Raw genomic sequence first — 26,368 nt, 5'->3', positions numbered from 1 at the left:
CTTAATTGTAAGGAAAAATGACCTGTATTTTCCTTACAGCATAGAAAACAGTGCAGCTAAATTGGATGAACTCAAGCTCTGGAAACCTATATCCACTCTGCAAACCATCGCCAAGATCACAACCTTGATCCTGCTGCTGTGTTGCAGTTGGCACTGGTGACAGATGATCTCATAAACTAAGCAGAGTTTTCCTTGCTCTGTGCTGAGGTAAAAGGATATTGAGAGTTCTGGTGCTGAAGCCTTCAGCAAAAAATCTTGGGATGATATTTGCAAATTAGAGGTGGAAGTGGCAAATCTCCGAATTTACTCTAAAATGTTGAAATTGCAGCCTGTTGTGCTTCACTTGCCAAATGCTGATCAGAGTATGCACAGTTTATTACTTCAGTTTGTCTTGGTGATGACTTTTGTTGAGATAGATGTATAGTACGAATCCTAATAGCTACAAATCACCTAACACTTCTAGAAAAATCATCCAAGGAGGCAGTCAGTCTTTTCAACAAAGGATTGTGTATTTGCTTTCCAAGTGGTTTACAGACCTTCTGGTTCAGTTAGTTAGTAGCCTAAAAATCATGGAAGATCACTGACAGAATCATACTGCTGTTCTTTAGTGTTCACTGTGAATTAACAAATGTTTCAACAAAAATAACAAGGCAATAAGAATGGAACATATCCATGATGTCTTTTAATTTCACAAATCTTAGCTCTATTATGAGTGAAAATTGAAATATAAAAGCAATGTTCACATCATCCACTTTCAAGCATCTTGCTTAAATAGCCACAGAGCTGCTTAATCACTGTTGTTCTGCGCAGCTTCTGTAGTTAGAAGAGAGGTTATCCAGGAAGTTGTCAATACCATCTCTATTCAAGCTGTGCTTGTAAGGCAGCTTACATGATCCAGTCCAGGCTGCATATTGCTGCCCTGCCTCTGGCTGTGCAGCCCACCCTTTCCCTCCAGCCAGTGCCATCACTTGGAATAAATCAGTTCTGGGAGTTGCTTGCTTGAAAACTAACAAAGAGATTTGGACTTTTGGGGTGGAAGACATTGCCTACTGCAGGAGAGAGTTTTGCAGACTTCAATTTGGCAAGGAATCTGTGATTTGGCTCGTAAAGGCAAGAGTATTGCTAAGCATAAATGAAAATGACAGTATGTTAAGACAGTGAGAGCACAAAAGAAAACACTGGAATTTACTCTCTGGTCATGAAAGTCACTCGGGGGACTCTTGTTCTTTGAATGCTTTTTTGAACTACTGAATCATTTTTCATAGCTTTTTCTATCAGGTTATACTTTTAGTTCATCACTTAAGTTCTGAGAAAGAGCTGTAAATTCTACTGGTTTTCCTCCTGCAGACTATATAATACAAAGATGCTTACATTACTGGTGCTCTAAACTTATGAACCTTTGCAGCATCTAAATTCGAAATTCATTGCTGCTTTTAATGTTACTCTAAGAAATTCATGGTGCATTAATGTAACTTTAATTGTGCTATCAGCATTGGTCTTGGACACATTGCATCTTCTTTAAATTAAGAAAAGCAGAGAGAGTGCATAGGAGAAAATGGAAAACATTTCACTTGTCATCTGAATTAAAACATAATCTTCCTACCTGAAGAATCAATATTTTAGAAGGCAAGGAGCACTATGTTTTGCTGTCTTGATGCCTATTAGGGTTTCTTAAGTTTTAGAAACCAGTAATCCAGAAAATAATTCCATAGTGGATTTGCATGTGTAGGTGTAAGGAACGTGGGTCTGTTATGGAGATGTTAAAATGTATTTATAAATTAGGATTGAGATCCTGCTTCATAACACTGTAAAAATGTTCATTTTTTGAAACCTAGTGAACCTTATTTTACTGGTGTCAAGTGATTTCCCCCCCCCCCCCCCCCCCCGTTTGAATAACTTCATTTTTTTATGTAGCTGGTTCTGTGGTCCTAGAATCATGCCTGGGTAAACTCCGAATTAGTCACAGAATTGATATAGGTCATGTATTTTTCATGGTTTGCCCACTGCAAATAGTCCTCAGACCTGAATAAGGAAGAAAAGGACTAGATTTAGAGCATGAGAGTGCTATCAAATTGCAGAAAAGACTAGATTCTTGTTTACTCTGTTGAGATTGACCAAAGAAATAGCCAGAAACTGCCCAGCTGCAATGGATTGCCTGTGTTTGTTTCTCCTCTGTGTTGGCCAACCACAGACATAGATACATTTCACCTAGCCGTAAGATGGCGATGACAGTTATCTTCCCTATGTGATTTATTAGTTGCTAATTCTATTTAATAGAAACCTTTATCAATTACAGCCTTGCCAAGTTTCCAGTGGGACTAGCAGAACTTTTTCATTCACTTTAATGTTATCAACATAGTGAATTTTGTGCCAGTTCTATTAAATTCAATGGATCTTGCTTCACTCGCACAGCACGTGATTTGTACTACTTAGCGAGAGTCATACAAATCTTTTGTAATTATACCAACTCAGGGAGCTTGAAACCTATCCTTTTTACTTTTTTTTTTTTTTCAGTGGTGTTGAGTGTCTCTACCTTTTGTTATAATCAAAGTCTATGCAAAACAAGTGAAAACTGACTTAGTAAAATGTGTGTTAAAGTTACAACAGAGATAATTCTGAGGACTAGGCTTCTCAGGTGGCTGTAAGATTCTGTCAGAATTAATTTACCTTGCATTATTATTTGGGAAAGAGGAGCAGGCTATATAGCCAAAATGCATAGTACCTTTGTGTATGCAGTTACGGACACTCATTTGCATTGCTGATTGTGTTTATATGAAATATATCTACGGATTTATGTGATTTCATATATATATGAGCTGCTCTTATGCTAGACAAGCACTACTTTTTCTCGATAAACTTGATTCTTCAGATAAAAAGCAAGTAGAAAATCAAACTACTGTCTTCATGAATCTAGTGTACTTGCTATCTGGAAGCTGTGCTTTGACACAGAACACATGGAAGTGTGTGGGACTGGGGAGCTCCAAGGTCTCGTATGATAGTAGTAAAGAAAAAGTGTATGCTTCTGAAGGCTAGAACTAATACATTTTACTAGCTGGGTTTAGATTGATAGCATTACTTTTTTTATAGATTGAATTGAATGTTGTTTGCATCACGACAGACGGTGTTAATACTAACTTTATTTTTTTAACATTGGAGTCAGTTTTCTGAATTCATGTTGGTGCTGTTTATATGTAGCTATTGCTGTTGTTTTTATTGAGGTCATTAATTTTAATAAACCCAAGCAACACAAGTAGGTTATTGCTGTCATAAATCCAAGGACAAATGGCCTTAAAATTTTGAAGATTTATGTAAAAGAGTGTGTCAGTCTTCCTCCTCTTCCTATGCCATGAATAAAATTTACTGAACAGGCCAAAGGTTTAAATTTTTTCAAGTAATACATCTCCTTTGTAATGGTGACTAGATAAAGCTGACAGATGAATGCTAAAGTTCACTCTACAACGATGTGCAAGATGAAAGAAACCTTGGAAAAGTCCTTCGGAATAGATACTCCAATGAAAGTCTCCTGGAGGATAAGAGTTCAGGCTCATAAAAAGCCTAACAAGTTACTGCACATACACACTCTAAAATTACAGTAAATGCAAAGTAGTTCAACTAAGCATGTGATTTATTGCAATCTGAGGGCATACAAATAGCGTGACTTTGTTGATGTGTTTTAAGTTAAATAGCTACAGAATCAGATCGCATTCTTTGCTTTAACCATTAGGACAGTTTATGTGTAGTTGCTTAGAAGTGACAGCTCTGGGTCCCTAAGCAAGAGCAGCTGAGACCCCTCTGTCACAAGTGATGGCCCATGTGCAACACAGTAACTTTCTTGTGTGTCTACAAGGCACGCCCCTAAAAATTGTGATCAGTGAGGTCATCCTTTGGTGCAGATTTTGAGGGATCAACAACTGCAGTATAATTCTTTTACTCCTTCTCCAGGAAGGTATTTGCCTTGCTGTGGGAGGTGTAGGCTGCTTTGCACAGTGGGCACCATTGTCCAGGGCACCATGTGGACCAGGGGCTCCCCCTGGGGAACAGAGCCCAGTAGGAGCAGTGGCTCCCCATGAGGGCTGTCAGGGCAGGACCTGGTGCCCAGGGCCTGTCCCACCACCCCAGCCAGGGAGGAGGGTAGCTGGGGGGGCAGCCCTGGTGCCAGATGTTGGGCTGCAGGTGGTCCCAGCTCAGCGGTGCCCATGGCAGGACAGGGCTGTGGAGAGCTGGAGACTGGCCCTGCTGTGGCACCACTGGGGCAAGGACTGGTGTCCCTGGGAGCTGATGTGAGCTCCTGGGCCGGGGGCAGGTGGGGGAACTCCAAGGACCCGTAAGGCCTGTGGGTGCCCTCAGGGCCCTGCTACCACCTGTGCTATATGGATATTTCCTTAGTGCTGTGTGCACTGTCATCTGCTATATCCCTTGAAGCTGTGGAACTCAAAAGAAAATGCAAGTTGTGGACATTCAGTATTGGTATTTTGTTTTATAAGTGAGTATGTTACTAATGTTGCGCAGACAGTGTGTCTTACAACGGTAATGCCCTGAAATACAGTGTCCTGGAGTGTTTAGCCAGAGTTGTTCTCCAGGAAAGGCATACCAAGAACACGGGAGCGGCTGTGCTGTTCAGGCTGAACATCTGGCCAGCCTGGTGTCTGAACTCTGACAGGAGCCTGGCAAAGACAGAAGAAAATAGACCCAATCATGGTAATCTCCAGTTACTGGAGTTGGTATCTTTAACAGCTCCCAGGGCATTTCTCCATTCATGAGGAAAACCAAGATAAATCCATTTTTAAATCTATGTAAGTTTCTAGCATCTATGGTGTCCCATGGGAAGGGGTCCTACAGCTTAACAATGGCTTGTATGGAAGAGTACCTCTTTCTGTCCATTTTGAACTTGCCAACATAATTTAATGCCCTCTAATGTTTTTATTGGAAGAGACAATGAATAACTGTTTCTTAGTCATCTTTTCCACGCAGCTTATGAATTTATAGTTGTCACATTCCTCCTTTAGTCATATCTTTTTTCCAAGATCGAGACTACCAGTTTATTTAATCTTTCTTTATAAGGAAACATTCTAGACTTTGATTGTCCTTTTTACCTTTTTCCATACCTCTTCCAATTTTTCTGTGATTTCTGAAATGAGTGGACCAGAACTGCTTGTGACTTTCAGGTTGTAGGTACACAAATGTATGAAAATTCACAATGTGAAGAAATTGTCTTTGGTGTTCTGTTTCCTTTCTAGTAATACAGTTTTTCCTCTTTGGCATCCAGACAGTTGGTATTTCCACAAGGTTATGTACTATAGCTCTGATCTTGCTCATAGATGATAATACTCTGTTTAAGAATAATTTAGAGGCAAATAAAGTCAGAAATGTCATGTGTACTTATGTGCACTATGTTATATGCAGCTGTATAATTTTTGGTACCATCCAGTCACTCAGCATCCCTGCCATTTCTTGCCTTTGGCTGTGTATACTAATCTGTGACTAACTGTGTGTCATCAGCTGTCTGTCCACTAGGATAAATTTTGTCACGTAACTAAGAAAATGAACAATGAAAGCTGTAATGAATGTTTATTCAAAGTGCACTTGCTAACATTGGGGGAGGAAATCTTAACTTCAGTAAATTGCTACTGTATTGCATTCTTCAATGATGCACTGATGAGATTTTGCAGATTATTTCTGATATTTTTTAAAATATAAAAGGGATATAGAAATTATTTTAGCTGAGTATTACTTTTTCTAATGTTTAGCTTGAGTGCTTTTGTTAGCTTACGATCTTCAGAACTCCCTGAACTAAAAACCTTTCTTCTTCACTTAACAAACTCCCCAAATCTCTGTACATTTTTTGGACTGAGACTAAGAATAGTAATTATAACATTTGGAGGGATTGGGGTCAGAAGGCTAGAATGAAAGAGGGAATTCCTCCATGGTTCTGGTATGCTAAGTCTCTATGCTATCTATGTATATGTGCAAAGCATTTATTAACTAAGTCTATCTAAAATATTAATTAGTACAATTCAAATGTGACTGGTGATTAAGAAGACTCTTACAGCAGAGGGAGACTCAGTGTAACATTCAAAGAGGAGTTGAAACTCTCTGTACCTTCATAAACAAAGTCAGGGAAAAGTACTTCATGTAGAAGAAGGGAGGGAGATCTTCCTGGCAGACAGCATGTAGTGTTTTAATATTGGACTGGTATTTTGGAATGAGGTGTCACAGTTGCATAGATGTTTATATGGAATTATAGGTGGAGTAAGGCATCATAAGAGCCATAGTAAGCTATTTGCTATGGTCATAGCCTGGGACAAGCTGAAACTACTGAAAGTTTCCAAGCACATATTGAAAATTAAGACAATCTAAAATGGTAGATGGAAGTTGCTTCTGCTGCTTCTGTTTTTGGCACCCTACCATATTCTCAGGGGACTTTGATATTCTTTTCTGACACTTCTGACAGCAGTCAAAAGATTTTTGTAGAACATACTGAAGCATCCGTGGCTTTTTGAGTGAAGGTGTTGGGGCATGCTGTAAAGCCTAAATGCGTCTTTGTCCTTCAGTGCAAAGATATCTTTTCAGAGATGAGACGGGGAACTTGCTGAAATTGAGGGAGAATCAGTGAGTGGTAGCAAAAAGATAATATTATTGCAGAAGAAAAAGCAAAGTATTCTGCCATTGTTATATAGAATGGTTGTTTTTTATTCCTTGAGTATACCAGACACTCAGATGATAAAGGGGGAGAAAAAAGATAAAAGGAATTTGAGCATAGCTTTATTATGGAAGGGATTTCTGAATATCAGATGCACCACGATAGGATTTTTTATTTCATGATGCTCTCTGCTCCAACATCAAGGCCACGGAAGGTGAGCACAAGTACCGTAGTTACTATGAGTGCTGGAGCACTCACCCTGGGTGGTGTTATGGATGCAAACATGACTCTTTAGGTCTTTTGCTAGATTTACCTTTGAGTCAATGTATCATTTTCAAGGGCTGAATTGTCCTGTAATATTTTTGTGGTATTTGTCTTTTCACATTTCTAAAAGTAGTTCTTTAAATTTCTCTGTCTTGTCACTCTGTTTGGTGAGCTCCAACTTCAGTCTTCCTTTTCTGTCCTCCTTCATCCCATAGACCTGCCTCATTCTAGTCCATAGAGCTTTCTTCTGTCAGAGAGGCTGAAAAGGGCAGTTTGGATCCTGTAATATTACTTTAACAGAACAACATTCCTGATTTTTCTGGCTGTGCGTGTAGCTTGGAGAAATAATTAAGATTTTTTTAAAAAACTTTTCTTAGCAGCACTGGCTGTTGCAGACAACCCACTATCTGCCAACTCAGTTTTAATCACTTTGTACAATATGCCAAGATTGCTGTTGAGAAAAGTGGCCTTAAACAGCTTCTGCAACCTCATTATCCTCAGCTGCCTCTGGAATGCCATCATCTAGTGAGCATTAATTCATTTTGATGGCATTGGTGTTGCCCTGTAGCCCTTCCAGCTCTTAGAATAATGATGTGGCAGGGCCATTCCCTTCCACTGTCTTGCCACAGCAGAGTGGCCTGGTTTGCCTGCACATAGGTATGCTCCTTGCAGTAGCTCTGCTAGCTTTATGGCAGCTGAAGGATGACAGCAATAGAGGCTGGAGAGAAGAGGAGGTAGGCTTGCTTTTCAGAAAGGATACAATCCAAACCATTAGTTACAACATTTTACGCAACTATGAGATCACATGCTGTGTTCTGTCCTGTGCTTATCTAATGTAAAATAAGTAGAAGATGACAGCAAAATTTTTCAAACTGCTTTTTGGGTTTGTTTTTGTTTTGTTTTTTAACCTTCATATAACTTTCTTCTCTCAAACTTGTTGTAGATGTTAATTTCAGTCAAGAAGTTTGCCTGGATACCTTCTTTCAGCTTTCCACAGGAAGAGTTGTGATTGTCTAGCAGAGAACAGAGTGTTGGAAAATTCTTGCATTGATCCAAAAAACTTCAGAGATGCTTTTTGTCAAATAATCACTTCCAGTCTCTGAGCCCATTCTTATATAGTAAAGAGATAAATTGCCAAAGTTGCTGTCTACAAAATAACTTGCACAGCTACAAACATCAGAAAGGTAATATATTAATTTCTGCTGATATAGCAAATAGATTCAATGTCCTTGGAGGGATCTCTGGATAAGCAGAAGCATATTTATTGAATTTATAAATTGCTAGGTAATTTCCTTCAGTTTGAAGTATTGTGACTTAGAGGGAAACTAATACTTTTTCCCCCCTCATGTTTAAAAACATAGTTTCTATGCTTCTCAGGCAAAACTCTTGAGCTTTATAATAACTTTTTTCAAAGTATCTCAGTTTATTACAAAATTATTAGTATGTAGTTGAGATAGCAATCTTAGTTTCCAGTATACCCATTATTTTTTTAATGTAAGAACTAAGCTGAAAGCTGTGCAAGAAGCAGATATATAAGAATGACATGTATTTAAATATTTTCATCTTTACCAAATAACTTTGTAGAAGTTGTCAGCCATGGAGGAGCTGAGAAGAACAAGGGCCAAATTCTGTTTGTTTATATTAGTGCAAATTTTGAAGAAAGACAGTGAACTTAGTAAAGTTATTTTAGCAATATGTATATGATAATAGAACACAGATGCAAACAGAAAAAAAAGTTACTGCATGCTTTATTGTTCAGATTGTTCACTTTTCTCAGTAAAAAGGTCAGCAGCTGAGCACAAAGCTAATTTTTAGAAACAAACCCAGCCTTGCAGTCCTAGTAAATGAAGTGAGATGTCTTGCTATTTGGCGTATCCCCTAGAGGAGCATAATTGTCATGAGACGGACAAAGTCTAGAACTGGTGTGTGTTGTGGAAAGGGCCTTTAAAGAGTGGCACAGAAGGAAGGGTCAAAGAAAATTATAAATCTGTCAAAAAGTCTTAGCAACAAAGGAAAATCAAAATGCCATCTCTTCTTCGTAATATGTAATAGGGTAATATGTGAATATTTAATAAGGTGCCAGATGCTTTGAATCATCTATTAAATTTTGATCAAGACTTTTGTATTCAAAGTATAAATCAAGCTGATGACTTTATGCCATCTCTGATGGTGTTTCTTTATATAGTGTAATCTCAAAATGAGATCAAGAGGTTTGTCTAGCAGAGAACATGTTAAATAGAAGTGCTTGAGCTATGAGTTTGCTACCTGGCTGTACATTCTGAACATGGCAGAATGAATGTGGTAGACTATAGCTGCAGTTTTATGTCCTTGGCAAAATCTGAATTTGAGATCAGTGAAGTATATGAGTTCTGGCTTAGGCACATATCTAATTATGCCTTTAGGTCCATAGGGAACTGGAGTTTTCATAGCCAGACAGAATGAACTGAAGAAAAGGCAAAGGTTTTAAACAATGAAGTGCATATTGTCCCTGAAAAAGGTTGTTTTGAACGGGTGACTTTTATGTGATTATAGTCTGCATTTTAATGCCCCTTGAAAGAGAAGGGCTACAGTTTCATGATTTGAAAGAAATTTATCACACTTTTATTCAGAGCGGATTTTTGGCTTTTGCAATATAAAAACAATTATATATGCTTTTTGAAGATTGAGTTAAGCCTTGTTTCTTTTAAAGACAGTAGCAAAATCGCTATTACACACAGTGGCTTGTTCAAAGCCACTAGCAAATTCAATACAAAAGAAAGGTCGGGAGCAGAGAAAGGCAGGAGCAGATGGGAAGTTTGGCATCAGTATTAAAATGGAGAACATGAGAAATGGCATAGAAGATCATGGCTTGTACTGTGACTTAAATCTGCATTGGGAGTGTGCTAGCAAGCTTCGTGGCTCTTCTGTGGGTAGGGACAGCATTTCAGAGCAATCCTCTCTCCTGTAACTCCTTACTAAACAGCAACAAGTGTGGCTCATTTGGTAAGCTTACTGCAAAGCATTTGTCATTTTTAGTGATGTAACACTTGGTGTGTTCATGGACATTTATGTCTATAATGCATGCACATGCAAATCTTTAGCTCAAAGCTGCTACAAAATTTTGTCCTTTGCTATTTATTCACAATACATATTCCAGACATCTCTGCTGCACATTTGGAGAGTTAGGTTTGGGTGGGGTCTGTGCACCTTCCCCATATCTCTCCACTATAGGAAAAGATATCTTTGACCCCAGATCATTAAGCTCCCCCTGTCTGTGGAATTTTGTAGGGTGTGATCAGGACAGCACTGATGACCTACAAAAATTATGGTAGATGATATGTAGCTGACCCACTGAACTGTATTAAATATTAGTTTACTTCACTTTTACTGCAATTGTGATTTGTTGATGAATAGCTGTGGTTTTCTATTACAGCTCTTGAGGCCTGGCAGTGTTTCAGTGACCCAGAAAGTTTAGGAACTACTATTCTATGCTTTTGCTATACAATGGCATTTGCCCAGAAATAAGCTTTGTAGGACATATATGTGTATATGTGCATATTTCTTAAAAATGCCAGCAAAGATATCTATTAATTTGCTTCGCTGCCGTTAATTCATTCAGTGCATGTCAATCAACAAAATTAAACTTTTTTTAGTTTGTGGAGCAGTTCTTTCTGTAACTATTTTTGTGGAAATCTCCTAATAGATTAATATGGGAATAAATACCTGCAACTTAAAAATAAATTTACTTTAAAATTAAAAATAAAATCTATGTATGAACATGGAGTATCAATCAGCAGATAGTATGAGCACATACACAGTCTTGCACATAGCTTCTGCAGTAAGTCTATCTCATCTTGTTCTGATATTGTATATTATCTCAGAAAGAATCAAAATAGTTTGTTTTGAATCTGCTCTGGAAGAAGCACATGCATAGTGTATCTACACCACCGGACGTTTTATTAATTTTCTTTATAAATTGCTAGGAATCTAAGAAAGAAAGCCTGTTGCCATTAGGCTAACATTTCCTGTAGAGAGGGAATCTGTAAGTTAAGAACTGTGAGAACCACTGTTGTCTCAACAAGTATGTACAGGGACACATGGTGACACAGTATAATCTGGAAGTGTTATCAACGTATATTATCTGCGTTTGTTATTTGTAAGTAATAGAGTATCCTTGTGCATTGCTTAAAATTATACTTGTTAAAATGTTATACATTCAGAAAGCAAATGTGTACCTAATTTTGCTTGAATTTAATTTATTATTTTACCAGAATAAACAATAAACGCTGTATTGTTTTTTTTAATCACGTGAAATAAATTTCAGCCTTAAGCAATGCATACAAAAATTACTTAGAGTCTAAGCTTGTTTTCATAAGTGCAGTGCACATGTGTTTTACAGCTGTTGCTTTCAGGAGAAAACTTAAAATGCAAATCAATATAATATGACAGTGTAAGATTACATATCTCAAATTACTTCTGAAATGCTAGCAATTGTTTAGTATTTAGCTGCTTTCTGAGAAATGAGCAAAATTCCATATTTTGAGACCCCCTGGGACCTTATTATATGAAAATTTCTGACATTGTGGCAGATGAAATGCAGATGTATGTGTGAATTTTATAAAATTTAACAAAATGGCTACTTCTTTAAGACAGCTTCTAATAAATTATTCTTATTTTTAGATTGGGCATCCTGAAACTGAGATTTCCCAGATAAATCTACCTTTCTCTAGATGCTTTTGCTGTGTTAGGGCCTTGATGTTTAACTGAAAACTTAAACTGTGCTTTATTTTGCCATTGTAAGGTATTGTGAGCACAAACCTGTGCTCAAAACAATTTTCCTCAGTTGATAGTCTGCCATAAGAGCCTTTTATTCCAAACAATTTTATTTCTTTTCCTCTTAATAGACTATTCCCAATGAAGTTTGCTGTCAAAAAAGAAAACAAAAAAAAAATCCCCAGAAAAATATTGGACTTCACAGTAGGATGAAAGGTGATAATGTTTAGTGACACTCTTTGGCATGCACTTACTCTTTTCTGGAACTTTCTCTGACACATCATCACTTCTATTGGTGAGGTGCAATACACCTCCTCTCCTTTCAGGAACATCAGAACATCAGTGAGGGATGTGTGCCTCCACCATGTCAAATTGCTGTGGCTATTTTGTTTTCAAGGTTCATCTTCATCTCTCTCTTTTTTTACTTCATTGGGATTCTCTGCTACAGAACTGAGAATAAGAAGCCAGAACTTCACAGTAGCTTCATTCTGTGTTTTATTTTGAAGAATGATTAAAATTCCAAATTGGCAATGATTAAAAACTAATTACCTAATTTAAAACAGTAATAAAACTACACACAAACTCATGTAGACCAGAACAGTTGATGTTTTTCATGGGAACAGCCATGTGTCTGTATGGATATTTTCTTTTTTTTTTTTTTTAACCATAACAGTCATATATATTGGATATCATATTTAATCTTTAGGACCGTTTTCCTATTAAGCTGAGACTTTTGTGGTCAAGGCTGTGTATATTCATGTGCATGCATATTTTTCCTTCTCAGTGACTTCTAAATCCATAGGCTGACTTAAATGATATTTAATAGAAAGGTGGAGGTCTTAAGAGATTTTCAAGTCAGGTGTCATGAAAATTGATGATGGGTTGAGGGAAAGAGCAGATTCTCTGCCTCCTAGTAAAGTGAAATATTTTACATAACTGTGGGCTCTGTTTTATCTGGATTTTTAATGACTTAGATGCAAAAACCAAAGACAAAATAGAAGATATAGGAAGCCAAGCTAACGTTATTTTTTATAATGTATGTTCTGTCAGTTATGATGTTGATAAATTATCCTTATATATAATCTTGTGGAAATTATTATTTTTAAAAATGAATCTATTTCTCATATAAACAGAGTAAGAAAACAAAAATAAATATTTTGACTAGATAATAGACCAATAGGCAATGAGCCCAATTCAGTAGAATAATACTATAATATATTATTAGACCAAGAAAAGAGTAGGACAAAGCCTTTTCCATAAAGGTAATAAATGAGAAAAACAAGGCAGATCAGGAGAGGATCAGGACACCTTCATATCCCAGACATACCAGAAGGATTCTGACCTTATTAATATGGAGGTAAGGCAGCACGGGAAGGAGCATTGTTACTGGTGGAAGAGGTGTCTGGTAATTCCATCAAGAGGTGAAAAATTAATTGGAGTAGAGTAGTTCTGCACTCTGCTGGTGTAGGAACATGGTTGCATCACTCTCTAGAAAATCAATCTCTTCGACCCTACCAAAACCAGATCCCGCTTGTGCTGATTTTTTTTTTTTTGTCCTGCCATCAAGACATCTGTAACTTCTGCTGGTTTTGAAACCTGGTGTCCTTTTTGTGGACTTTTCGTTGCGCTGTATGAAGAGAGAAAGATGTAAGATGGCAGAATAGAGTGGGGGCTTGTTAGTGGGAGTGAGACCATGATAATGGTAAACTATTTTGCTGTTTGGTGGAGTAGGGAAGGAGGAAAGGGTGCATGTATTTGGAACAGTGAAAGAAGAGGACATCCAGGAACAATTTACTTTGGCCAGTTTACTTGATTCTCTTCTCTTTGTCTCCTCCACGCATAATGGTGTGTGTCAACTTCACTAGGGGTAGAAAAAGTACTCCTACAACAATGAGGTGTACTGAGAATACTGTAACAGATCTCATACAGAAAGAGATTATGGTAGAGGTAAGTAGAACATTGGAGGTCTTAAAGGCCTGCTGCTGTTTGTTTCTTGACTTTTTTTCTCTTGGTGCTCTTTTTTTGTTTGCTTGTTATATAATCGTGTGTGCTTATAAACTTATTCTTGCTGTAAATATTCAAATCTTTGTTGTTTTGCTGTGATTCAGGGAAAGTCTTTCTGACCAAATATTCTTCAATCAATAAGATTTATTAACGATTATTATAAATAGCTAGCACCAGACATTGCAGTCATTGAAAACTTTTGAGGAACAGATATTTTTTCCTTACCTAAATCATTCCTGCTTTGCTAGGAAGTGCTTTCATTAAAATGGCAACAAAAAACCCCGAACAAAAACCACACACAGAAAACAAAAACCAGAAAAACTGTAATGTCCCTCTTGGTCAGAGAAAAGTGAGCAAAGCAGAGCCTCTGGGGCCCCCTCTAAGGAGAGTCATCTGCCTTTGTGCGATGCATGTGAAAGTGGATGCTTGCAGCCTGGCTTTCTTCACCTTGGAGCTTTGCATGCAGAGTAGGGGATGGTGCTGCTCTTGGTGACATCTCACTCTTCGGTCCTCTGTTCACTGCAAAAAGTGTCATTTGGAATCATTGACAAGTGTCAGATGCCAAGGAGGGAGATTTTTGTCTCTAGTTCCTTTCCTGCAGAAATTCAGGGATCTTGACATAGGTAATTTCTTAAAAGCAGTGGGCAGGCAAGGAATGATCTGGGCCAAATATCTTTGTGTCCTATTTCCAAAAATGATAGTAGGGATCAGTTTCTGTATATAATTTTGAGTTCTCAGAAGCCAAAGTCAATACAGCAGTCCCATCTTTACTCATAGTGTTACATATTTTCCAGCCAGTAAAGGAATTATCCATCAAGTAGAATTACTTAAGATGTAAAAGTTACGAATACTGTCGTTTAATTCAAATACAGAATTTCATAGGATAAAAAACATGGGAACTAAATTACCTCTCAAGTCTGTCATAAGAAAGAAAGCATAGATCAGATACACTTAATCACTATAATTAACTAGTTTACCTTTATATCTCTGATTAGCTATGGATCATAAGCCTCTACTTTCCTTTATCTCTCTTTAAAGTAGAATATAATTCCTATTGTGAATGTCAGATTGCTTGTGTTCTCTGTGACAATGGAATTAACTTGCTTGGCCGAATGGCAAATCTATTATTTCAACATGCACTCACAGTGTAGTTACAAATTCAGAATGAGCTAAAAATAAATGCTTCCCATATGACATAATCTCATTTCATGAACTTGTGTCAATTTTTGATAGTGTTAATAAAACTTTTTACTTAAGTGTGTCTCATCAGAATGAGTAAAAGCAAACTCTTAAAAAAAACCCCAAACCACCAAACACAAAAAACCCCCAACAAACAACTTCATCTGAAATCCTCTTAATTTGCTTTTTACACTTTATGAAAGGCTGTCAATTTATGATTCAGTACCTCCAGGTTCAGTTGCACCACCTGCTTTAATCATTAATTGACTTAATGTGATGTTGCTATAATTGATGGCACATGCACTCTTAGCCTGTTCCAGTCACAGGATGAAATGCTTAAACCTCAGTGGAAAAAGTTAAAGGTAATGTATTTTGCCTTGTTAATTTAGCTAAGCAAAAACATGCTCCAGGTAGAGTAGTGAGTTTGTTATGCTGCAGAACTGCACTTGAGCACAAGTTTGTGTCTAGTAGCCTCCCTGATGGTGCTTATGTGTCAATAGCCACAATTTCTTACTTTTTAATCTTTTTTTTCTTGTCTTTTTTTGAAAGAATCAGAAAAACAATGAAAAGCTGTGTGCAAGAAGCTTGAGCTGACTGTACATACAATCATTTAATGTGCCAAAAATGACATGTGCAAACACTGGGGAAAAAAATTTCTTCATGACTTTTAAATTTCATTTAGTTTATCTTAAAGCCTTATGAGCAGCATTATAAAACACTTTCTTAAAAGAAATGTGACTTTTGTAGTTGATGCTGTGCTGTCAGCAAGTTTTAGGTTACTTAACTGAGTCATTAGTATTTTTTTCCACAGTTACTAAAGTACTAAAATAAATTATAGCTACTTTTAAACATAACGGAGGCATTACCATTTGTAAATTAGAGATCACAAGTATGAAATCAGTGTATTCATCTTTATATAGTCTGGTCTGCCTTTGCAAATAAACATATAACTGAATCTAACATACTACTAATTTTCCCTTGTGATTTAGAAACAGATTTGTGTTGGCTGTTAACCATCATTATTATATATATATGGGGTGTCTGTTTGTGTGTATAAATATACATATTTAAGAATATATATACACACACACAAAAATTATACATTTAATAACCGTCCTGGAACCAGAATCTACATTCCAAATGCTCACTGATTTCAGGGAATATGGCACAGATATGGGTAAGACCCACAAAGATGTTTAGGTGCCTTTTGGATGCCAATGTGATATGGAATGATCTGTCATGGACATACTTGCACTGATATTGTTAGGCTTACTGTGTTTTCTCTTAAAAGGTCCTTTGCACATAAAAGTTTGTTTATTGTGTGCACACAAAATAGCTGCCCAACATTTTGCTGGTCTCCTCTGTCAGACAGCCTCAAATTCTTTGGTGTTGCAATGCTAAATACCGTAGTTAGCCAGAGCATATGCTGGCCTGTCCTCTGTCCCCAAATGCTTCTTGTCTTGGACTCACTGTCAAAGTGTTCTGAACTGCTGGATGTTACTATCTCAACAGATTGTCCTTAGGCTGGAACGTGCCTTTGTAGCATGACAGGGTTGATGTTAAAATTTAGAACCTTAATAGCTGTTATATTTTGCTCCTTTAGGAGCCTTACCTGCAGAGCTGAAGCTGTCCTATAGTTCCTGCAGTCCTGCCTAGTTTAGGGCAGATTTGTGCTGCCAGAACCACATGTATTAGACTGATCCAGTGGAGTGGGATGGAATCACTTTGGAGTCATTGTAGCTGAGTTGACACTTCAGTGCACCAGCTTCTTTTGGTGTTCAAATGTGACCAACTGGAAATAAAACCTGCAATACGTGTTAGGGATGTTAAATGCACAACTGCAAGTACTTCAAATGTGGGATGTCCTTCCTTTTTTGGTGAGATGTTTAGAATGAGTCTGAAATGTCTAAGGAGAAAAATTTTGATCATGTTTCACCAGCAACTAAGAAGAAAAGTGTATTTTTCCCCTTCTTTATAATTTAAAATGTTCCATTTCACTTTAGTAGGAACATGATTAATTTTTAGATTAAAAGTTGAAAGTGTACAATGAATAGTTCATTCCAGAAGAGATTTAAGAAATTAATGGGTCAGGGTTAGTAGAAAAATTGGATTATGATGAATGTAAACAAAGTGTGGAAAAGACAGTAATAATGCAGATTATTTATTTTTTTTCTGTTGATTATGAAAACAAGAATTGCTGGCTAGAGTCAGATGCAATATGGCAAGTTACTGCAGTTTCTTGTTCAATGTCTGCAGAAGATTCTGATTTGTAGAGATTCTAGTATTTCAGTCTAGTTTTCCATTAGGAGTTAAGACTACCCACATCAAATTTAAAGTAGGTATGAAGAGAAGTAGGAGTACTACTTGGAGTTTTCTAACTGCTTGACCTGCTATGCTGTAGACTCCAGAGTGATACATAAAGGGTGTAAAACTGCAAAGAGCATTTTCTGCTAGCAATAAGACAACCACAGTGCCTGCTGATACCTAGACTTGTAGACTATAGGCCAGTCTTTGTATCTGCTAGATCCCCCCAGCCAGCTGTCCTCCGATGATTATAACTGATTTTAAATGGAGTGTTCTGCAGTATACTAAATGGCTTGCACCTTGATGTACTTATTAATTTCATTCTTTCTCAAAATGCTGCCTTACAGGATCCAGTTCTTGATGGGAAATAATAGACCTTTAAATGTTTGTTTGCTCGGTGTTTATTTGCTGTGTTTCACCTGATTTCTGAAGAGGGCTGACTTCAGTTTTTAATTATATTTGTGAACTAAAGTTGTATATAGAAGGTCTCTTATCTGTACATAAGAGATCTAATATATAAAGTTAAGTACTGTATGTGTATACATGTTAGTAATTATTTTTAGCTGTAGTGTTCTAGTTTGTAGACTCTCAAGTGCTAATCTGAATTTTTTTACCTTTTCTCTTATATATTTTTGTATCTTTTCAGTTTTATATTTATTTCCAGTTCTCTTACTTTTTCTTTCTACCTCTTGTTTCTATCTTTTATAATTTCTTTTTCCTTCATTCTTTCTTATCTTTCTGCATCCTTCCTTTTTTTTAACTCTTCCTTTGTGAACCATGGACTTCTGCTGTTGGGGTTTTTGCCCCATATTGGACATAATTCCCGCCCCCCCCCCCCCCCCCCCCCTTCTTATTTTTCTTCTCTCCACCATTCCCTTCAGTGTACTGTAAGACCTTTCTTTCTTGGGTCACCCCAAAATGTTAATCCAACACTCTTACCATCAGTCTGGTGTTTGGGTTTGGGGTTTTTTTTGGTTTGGTTTTTCTACAGGCATTTTGTCTTTTTATTATAGAGTGAAGTGCTGATCTAAAAAGAAATCAGTAATAGCTTTCTCTAGCCCAGCAATATTTACTTGTAAAATTCCTGGTGGAGTAATGGGTCTAATGCTAGCTGTGGTAAGAGTCCTTACTTAGAGGGTCCAGGTTTAAAGATGCATAAAGAGATATCAGTATATAGAAATCATATTTACACTTGTTTTTACTAATGAGGTATTAATAGTATTCTGAACTGGTTGTTCAGGCCAGGTTCAGATTGTTCAATGCTTTTTTTTTTTTTTTCTTTGCAGGAGACACTGGATTTGAGTAGACACTTGTTTTTAGGGTAGACAATGGCCTTTTTTTAGCATTGCCAAACTATAATGTTGTCTTACATTATGCTGAAGACTGAGTCAATATATCATGTTGAGAAGCCAGGGCCCAATTTCAGGAAAATGGCACATGACCACTTAAAAGTATTCAGGCTTTTCACTCCTCCTCTTATGCCAACTCTGGTCAACAAAATGCATTAGAGGTTAGTTGGTCATGTTCTGGAAACCCTTTTTTCTTATAGAGCTCATATTCTGAATGTTAATAGCTTTCTGTAATATAGCACTTTGTGTGGAGGAGGTTCAGATAAGTAACCCCTAAAGCTTTGGATTTCTTCCAAAGTAGTTTATTGGTAGTCTATTTATAGCAACATGTCTGTCTATGTGTTATATGCCTGACCTGTTGGATCAAACATTTGTTCAGTGAGCAGTGAAACCAACGCAGTTGCTTTGCTATGGGTGCGTGCTCAGGATCCACAACCCCTCTGTACACCACCGTGGCAGTGATTTCTCCCATCCCTGTCTCCATGAGGCTGCGTGGTGCTGTGTATGTGTGCTGGAAGGCAAAAAGTTGGACCATCTTTCCCTTGGTAGAGGCACAAATTTGAGTCTTTCTCAGTCAAGTCTACCTACATACTGGATTTTGTAAAATATCTGAGATAATTACATTTCTATAAATCTTTCTGTAAAATACAGATGCAAAAGAAACTGGGCAGACAGGGACTGCTGGGCAGACAGTGTGACTTCATATGCCTTGTTTGCTTGGAAAACACTGAAATTAAAGAATCTTGTTTGGAGAACTAACTCGATTCTTTTCTTTCTGTGGGTAACTATAGGACTAAACTCTAAACCTGCCTTGTATTAGACTAAACTCTAAACTGTCTCCATGCAGTCTTGAAAGGTGAACAAAATATGCCAACTTGAAGTAGAGGGTAAGGATTATTTTTGCCTTGTATGTGGTACAAACATTATGGCAGGAGGTAGAGATGCAAGTCAACACAACGGTGTGACATGATTGATTCGTGTTCAAGTCGTACTTTGCTATAACTCATGGGTCCTTCTGTGGAAAAAGGAAACTATTTAAAAGTATAGAAAAGACATTCTACAGCTCAGACCCATGGCATATCTAGTCCTGTACTGTGTGTCTAACAGTGGCAACAGCATCATCTCTGTTAGAAAGGACATCCCTGCCTGTTTTCTCTAGCATCTGCTCTGGACATGTTTTTGAAGGCTTGGTCTAATCTCCGTTTAAACCTGCTGCTGCTCTTTGCTTTCACAGCCTCCCATGGCCACAAATTCCAGAAGCTCAATATCCACTTCATAAAAAAAGTATTTTATCTTTTTGAAACTTACTTCTGTAAGTCTCAGTAAAGCCCTATTTCTTGTATTGTGGTACTTGGTGAATAATAATTTTGCCTTCACTATACTTGATGCTCTTGTGATGATTTTGTACCCCTTGGTCATATTTCTTCTCTCCAAACTACAGACTTCTACCCTTTTTTGGTCTTACTAAAGCGTCTGCTCCAGCCTCTTAATCATTTTGATTATCCTTTCTCCTAATGGTTTTTCAGTTCCTGTTATCTGTGCAACTGACTGCTCCTACCTGCTGGTAGCTCTTTTCCTTAATTGAATTTTAACCTATTTTTCTCAACATACCCCCTAAATTGCCAAGAACATTTTGAAATTTTAATCTAGTCTTCCAGCATGCTTTCAATATGCGCTGCTTTGGTTTTGATAGAAGCCTTAATAAGCACATTTCATTTCTAGTCCATAATTTAGATTGTTAATGAAGACATGAACAAAAACAGATACGCAGCAGAATCCTCTGAATCTTTTCTAAAACGTCCTCCCATTTTTTCAGTGAGCATGATATTCCGACCAGCTTTACACCTCTCCTATAATAATCTGGACATAGCTTCTGCGGATTGTAAGAAAGTTTTTATTAAAGATCAAAGTATATGTTATTTTTTCAGCTTCTCCAGCAGGATAACAGGGATTGTGACTAGAAGAGATAGAAATCAAAACTGATCAACGTGACTTTTTCTTGACAGAACTTCTTATCTTCTAGATGTTTACATATAATAGCTTCATTACTTACTTGTTCAAGTAATTTTATAGAGTACTTTTATAGAGATTGAAGTTAAAATAACTAGTTTAATATTTCCCAACTTCTACTGCCTGCCCACTTTTTTTTTAATATGGATAACATTTTTGCTTTTTCCAGTCTTCTGGCCGTGAGTTTTCAGAGGTAAGTGCAAAAAGTTCTCTGTTAGCCTCAGCCAGTAGCTTAAATATCCAAGAATGAAGCTCACTAGGCCCAGCCAGTTTGAAAATATTTAACTTACCTTAGTATTCTTGGATTAGTTCCTTTCTATTTTTGTTTAATAGGAACTTAAATTCTGATTGATATTAATCTTACTAGTTGGGAGATTTTAGGCTGCAGTGAAGATTTTTACTGTATGTGGATTCCAGATTAATGGAAAAAAGTCTTTATTGTAATGTTTTTCTCTAATAAACACACATAGTGATTTTAAGAACCAAGGTTAATCCAAGAAAGATGGCTAATTCCTGAAGTCCAGTTCCTTGCTATCTTTGGCAAATGTACTGTAGCATGCTGTAAAACCCCACTTGTAAGCAGGATTTTAAGAGTTGTCAAAGGTGAGTGCTTTTGTTCTCACACTGCTGTTCAGACATGTTGTGAGCCGACTACTGATATGACAGAAGCTGTGAAAGTCTACCTCTTAGAGCCTCTGTGGGTCTGACAAGCAGATAGGAACTCCGTATTAGAATGCTCTATAAATATTACCTCCTTTATTCTTTGAATAGGTATAAAAATGAAGCACTAGTTCAAGGCCATGACATGTTTTGTTGTTATGTGCTCAGTTTTCTCAGTAGATTCAGCATGGTAGTTTCATGGCTCCTGTTTGGGGAGAGAAGGACATTTTTGTATTGTATTGAGGGAAAAGTAAATTCCTGATTAAATTCAGTGTGTTACAGAGATACCTATTGTTGTGAAGAAACTGAAAGCTTTATGGGCCATTGAAGTGTTCTTAACAGCTTTTGAGCAATGGGAATGCAGTAAAGATGGAGGCCTTTTTCTTTCTTGCTCTCATTTTCAATTCCGTTTGCGTATCACAGGCTCTGATGCAACCTTAACTGACACTGATATCCTTTTTCTTAATAATAAACAAACAGGGTCCTTCTCAGATTAAAATCTAGTCAGAATTGCCCTGTACTTCATACCCATTGTGCAGCTTTTGCTCTTTTTCTCACTCTGTACTTAGGGGTATAATAGCATGAAAAATACCATGCTTGGTTTTAGTAAATGTGTGGTTTCAGTGGATTTGTTTTAATGTAGGTATTAAGCTAGATGAGGCAGGTGAAAGAAACACATTTTGCTCATGAAATGGAAAATAGCAGCAATTTTGATAGTCCTTATTCTTGCAGGAGTTTCTCCCAATCTTCCAAAAGCTCTGAAGAAATCTTTCCCTCTTGCAACAGAATTTCTGGGCTTACAGTAGAGATCTCCACGCTGTTAAGAGTGAAATCTCAACCATGGTTGTCCTCTGACAGGTCCAGTCAACTTAGTGGATGCTCTGGTTCCAGGCCTCTTAGCATCTCTAGCAATCTTCAAACATGTAAGAGACTGCAGCAGGAAAGAATAACATCCTCTGTTCTCAGTTTTCAGCAAGTATAGGAAGAAAAAAAATTATATTGCAGCATAAGAGACTTAAGATAGGCATCAAAATAAGGTACTAACACGTGGGAAGGGTTGCCTGAAGAGACTGAAGGATCTCTTTCAACTGGAGATTTTTAGGGCCAGGTTAGACAAATAACTGTTAGAAGTAGTATTTGTATAAATTAACTATGTATATGCACAGATGGACTACATAAGCTTTAGAGATCCCTCTTGACCCTGTATTCCGTAATTAAGTGTTGAAGACTGAAAGCTTAACCACAGAAGGGTTTTAGGCATTTACTGAAGGAAGCAGGAGGATAGATCTGATAAGCTCTGAGGGATCCCAGTTGCCAAGGGGATACGTAATAACATAGCATCAAGCAAAGAGTCTGCCCAAGCCCACCAACGCAAGAGTCTGAAGAGCAAATCTAACAGATTCTTTCTAGTCTGTCTATGGCGTGAGCTCTTCTATTTTGAATTCTTTCAAGAAGCCTGCTATTACTCACACATGCACACATACATAGACACAGGCACGCACCGATGGTATAATAGAACAGTGACATGGTCTGTTCTAATCTATTTTAATTGGAAAAAACTATTAGAAAATTGCCTGCAGTATGGCATTAGTGCATGAAAATTAAGATTTATTACCATTGTCAAAAGAAGGGCTCAGAAGACTTGTTTGGTGCCAGTAGCTATTTTTTATTCTTTGTTTTCTAACTTAAACATCAATTTGAATCTAAACAATATTCAAATATTAATTTCTAATGTAATTTTAGATTTAAAAGCAATCAAAAAATCACTACTCACAAGAGTAATTTCAAGATGAACTGTCAAACCATTCAAAATCATCCTCACTAACTGTATACATTTTTTTTTAAATGGTCTTTACCTGACCCTTCAGACCTGTGAATAAAAATGCAGGGTTAGGAGAATTGCAAACTTGGAATTTTTACTTTGTTTTATTTAATATTTTGTGCTATCCTTAGTTCAGAGAAAAAATACTATTGTCAGAGTTTGATAAGGTGGTTCTTTTTTTGTGTGTGGATTTAAAAGGTGCCCTACACCATTTGTAACCATATTCTTAAGCTGGTACTTAAGAAAAAGTGAAATAACTAATCCATTATAATTGTCAAGGACAAATGCATTATATAAAGGATCTATGTGAATAAGAGCAGCAAATTAGATTTGTGCAGTTCTGTCTTTATTTTAGTGCTGGTAGAATAGCAGTGATCTTACTAGTGGTACTAACTTTGTGCTACTTATAGTGAGCAGTCACACTGCAGAGCTTGATAAGCTGTACACATGCAGAACTGAAAGAACAGGGATTTAAACTTTATACAGATTTCAACTACAACACAGAAGTCAAGAAACCTTGAATATGTTCCCTGAATTTATGTGGAATGGGAATTAAAGATAGATTAGGAGGATCCATTCAGAATTATTTTGGCCTCCCCTTTCTGTATTCCTTGAACACAACCACCTAGAAATTGCTTCCATAACATTTCCTGGTATCAGAGGCACTTAAGGCATCTGTTGCACCTGCTTTCCCTGCCCCCCCCCCCACCCCCCCTTCTTTTTGTGATACCATATCATTTTTGATACACTGTAAATTTTATATAGCTTTGGCCTTTAAGTTTTAAACTGGTTTAAAGGTTTTTAGGGCTGGTTTATGCCTTGTGACATATGTGATAGAGGTATCGTGGACTCCTTTTAATGAAACATCTCTTTATGCCTCCATGTGTGCTGGCCCAGCCTTGATGGCTGCCATGGTCTCTTCTGGTCCAGGGACCCTGCAACTCTCTGTAGTTGTTCTGCTGCTTGCCTGGCGATGCAGCAAGAAGATGGGAGTTATTCCCTGGAGGAACGACATGAAGTCATTTATATTGTGTTGCTACAAATTTGCCCAAAATAGTGGACTTGGGACTGTTCCCTGTGAGGAGAATGGCTGCAGTTATCCTGGTTTGGGAGGAAGGAGAATGCTAGTGTTGTGAGCCATGCTGGGTCACATCCCCTGCTCTTAGGGGCTAGAAAATGAGCCCTGGCTCTGTTCGGCTTGCTGGTATGGGAGTAGCTTTGCTATCTTGCTGCCATGGTAATATGCTCAGTGTTTGGACAAAGCTGCATCAAACAGTTTCTGCAAACACACTTACAGAACTGTAAAAAAACTGCATGAGACAATGGTCATCTTAACAAGAGTGTGAGCCATCCTGATGAAGAAATGGCATAAAGCAGTGTCCCAGATCTGAGTATGTCTTTCTCTTTGGCACGTCTTAGTTTTTCCTGCCAGTAGTATGAGGCAATATTTTAACATTTTTCTCTTAAGTCCTACTGTGTGTCTGACTGCAGGCTTAGTTCTGGACATCCAAATGCAGTAATTTCTAATTCTTTTCATACGTTGCCATGATTATACGTAGGAAAAAAAGGTCCAAATTTTATTTATTTCAGAAGTAGGCTTTGTAAATGGTTGAATAAGATTTTCTTATGCTCCGTTCTTGTAAGATTTTAGGTGATATATTAGAAAACATATATTTAAACATATATTTGAAATGTATAAAAGTGTATAATATGCATATAATCTAAGCAGCGTATTCAGTGTTACTGTTAGGTAGAAAGATACATTTCTCAGTAAATTTCAGAGAAGTTGTTCCTGTTTGTCTGAAGAAGTTGTTTGCTGTGTTTTAGATTTTCACAGACTGAAATAAAATGCTTATGTCTGATTTGTTCTGAAATGCACGAGCTTGTTTCTTCTGGGATGTGCACTAGTTTGGAAGTTTTGCAAGCTTACTTTTTTGAAGTAAGTCAGGCCTTTATGCATCAGGGAAAACGTTCTTATTACACTGAAACTTATTACCTCTTAAACAAAATGTCAGGAACAATGGAAATGCTGTGAAGTTGGTTTTCAGCTGCAAGCATGATGTTCCTTCCTTTCCCTTACATTTTTCCTGCTTTCCTATATACTCTCCCACTTTCCCATTCCTTTATAAAGCTTTTTTTCTTTGTGACATTTTAATTACAGGGCAATAATGAAAATTAAGAAAATAACTATAGCAACTGAAGTTAGACTTTTATATTTTTATATATATGTGTGGTTTTGTGCAAATTTTATTCAGTAGAAAAATACACATATTTGTTGGAACATTTGGTTTCAGAATAAAATATACTTTACATTCATGCAGCTATGTAAATCACATGTCAGGAGATTGTTTTTAGGAGGTTTCACATTTATCTAGGGCTGTACACAATTGTATCTGATTTAGTACTGTAGGATTTCATACTGTAGAATAAGGTAGTACTGTGCCATGTTTTAATACTTAATCCCGAGATGCGGAGGGCATTGCCTATCATACTGAGCAACAGTCTCCCATTGTTTCCTTGAATCCCACCTATCATCTGTGAGTTTCTTTTCCTTATATTATAAGTACTGTGGGGCAAGGACTTGCCAAAGTGTCTCAGTTGCTGTGACAGTCATAGTAACAAATGTCAGTTACTTTGTGTAGCAATAAAAAAAGACTTTGCTCTTCAGTCTCCTTGCAATGACATGTTTTATTTCAGCCAAACACAACAAAACTGTCAAGACTTTTGAGTGCCGTCCTAAGTGTGTACTTCACCTATGAGGCACAATCGGAAAATACATAGTTAATGTAAGAATCATTATTTTAATGCATAATGCTTTCCTTGTGGTACAAACAGAAAACAGTTTAAATTATGAATATTATTTGTGACATGAATTATTTAACGATGTCTGAGAGATTTAAAATACATCTCAAGGTGATACCTGAAGGACAGTTTTGAGAGTGTTTTCATCTAGAGGTGTGTTTCATGTTGACAGCTATGGCAGTAAGATCTTCAAAGAATTTTAGATCTTATGTAAAAGTTTTAGAGTCTCAGGTCATTGACTGGAATGTGATCACACCATTAAAACTTTTTTAATCTTAATCTCTTTCAGTCCCAGCAAAGATGCATTGTGATCTTTGCACTGGTATGCTGCTTTGCAATTCTGGTTGCACTGATATTTTCGGCAGTGGATATTATGGGAGAAGATGAGGATGGACTCTCAGAAAAGAACTGTCAAAATAACTGTCGGTAAGAGGTAACAAGCAAAACTTCTCTTTTGGGGTGGACGAGAACATATATGTGTTATATAATGCTATGTAGTAATTACCATAGTCCCGTGGTGTGATTGGGAAGAATAGGTGACAGAGGAAGAAATGATTTCTTGTTTTGAGTTTCTGGTTTTGG

At 37.2% G+C, this 26,368-nt stretch overlaps 1 protein-coding gene across 1 annotated transcript in view; it reads left to right on the top strand.

Moving 5' to 3' along the window:
- The window catches only part of PLD5 (phospholipase D family member 5), a 189,423-nt gene that overhangs the window by 49,037 nt on the left and 114,018 nt on the right, over window positions 1–26,368 (top strand). The window contains exon 2 of the mRNA XM_074863234.1: window positions 26,076–26,212. Within this exon, the coding sequence (XP_074719335.1) occupies window positions 26,076–26,212 (137 nt within the window). The remainder of the gene's footprint in view (window positions 1–26,075; window positions 26,213–26,368) is intronic.

Source organism: Strix uralensis, chromosome 3 (genome assembly GCF_047716275.1).
Source record: "Strix uralensis isolate ZFMK-TIS-50842 chromosome 3, bStrUra1, whole genome shotgun sequence".
Taxonomy (NCBI): domain Eukaryota; kingdom Metazoa; phylum Chordata; class Aves; order Strigiformes; family Strigidae; genus Strix; species Strix uralensis.
The sequence above is the reverse complement of the archived record's forward strand: the minus strand, read 5'-3'. Positions and strand labels throughout refer to the sequence as shown.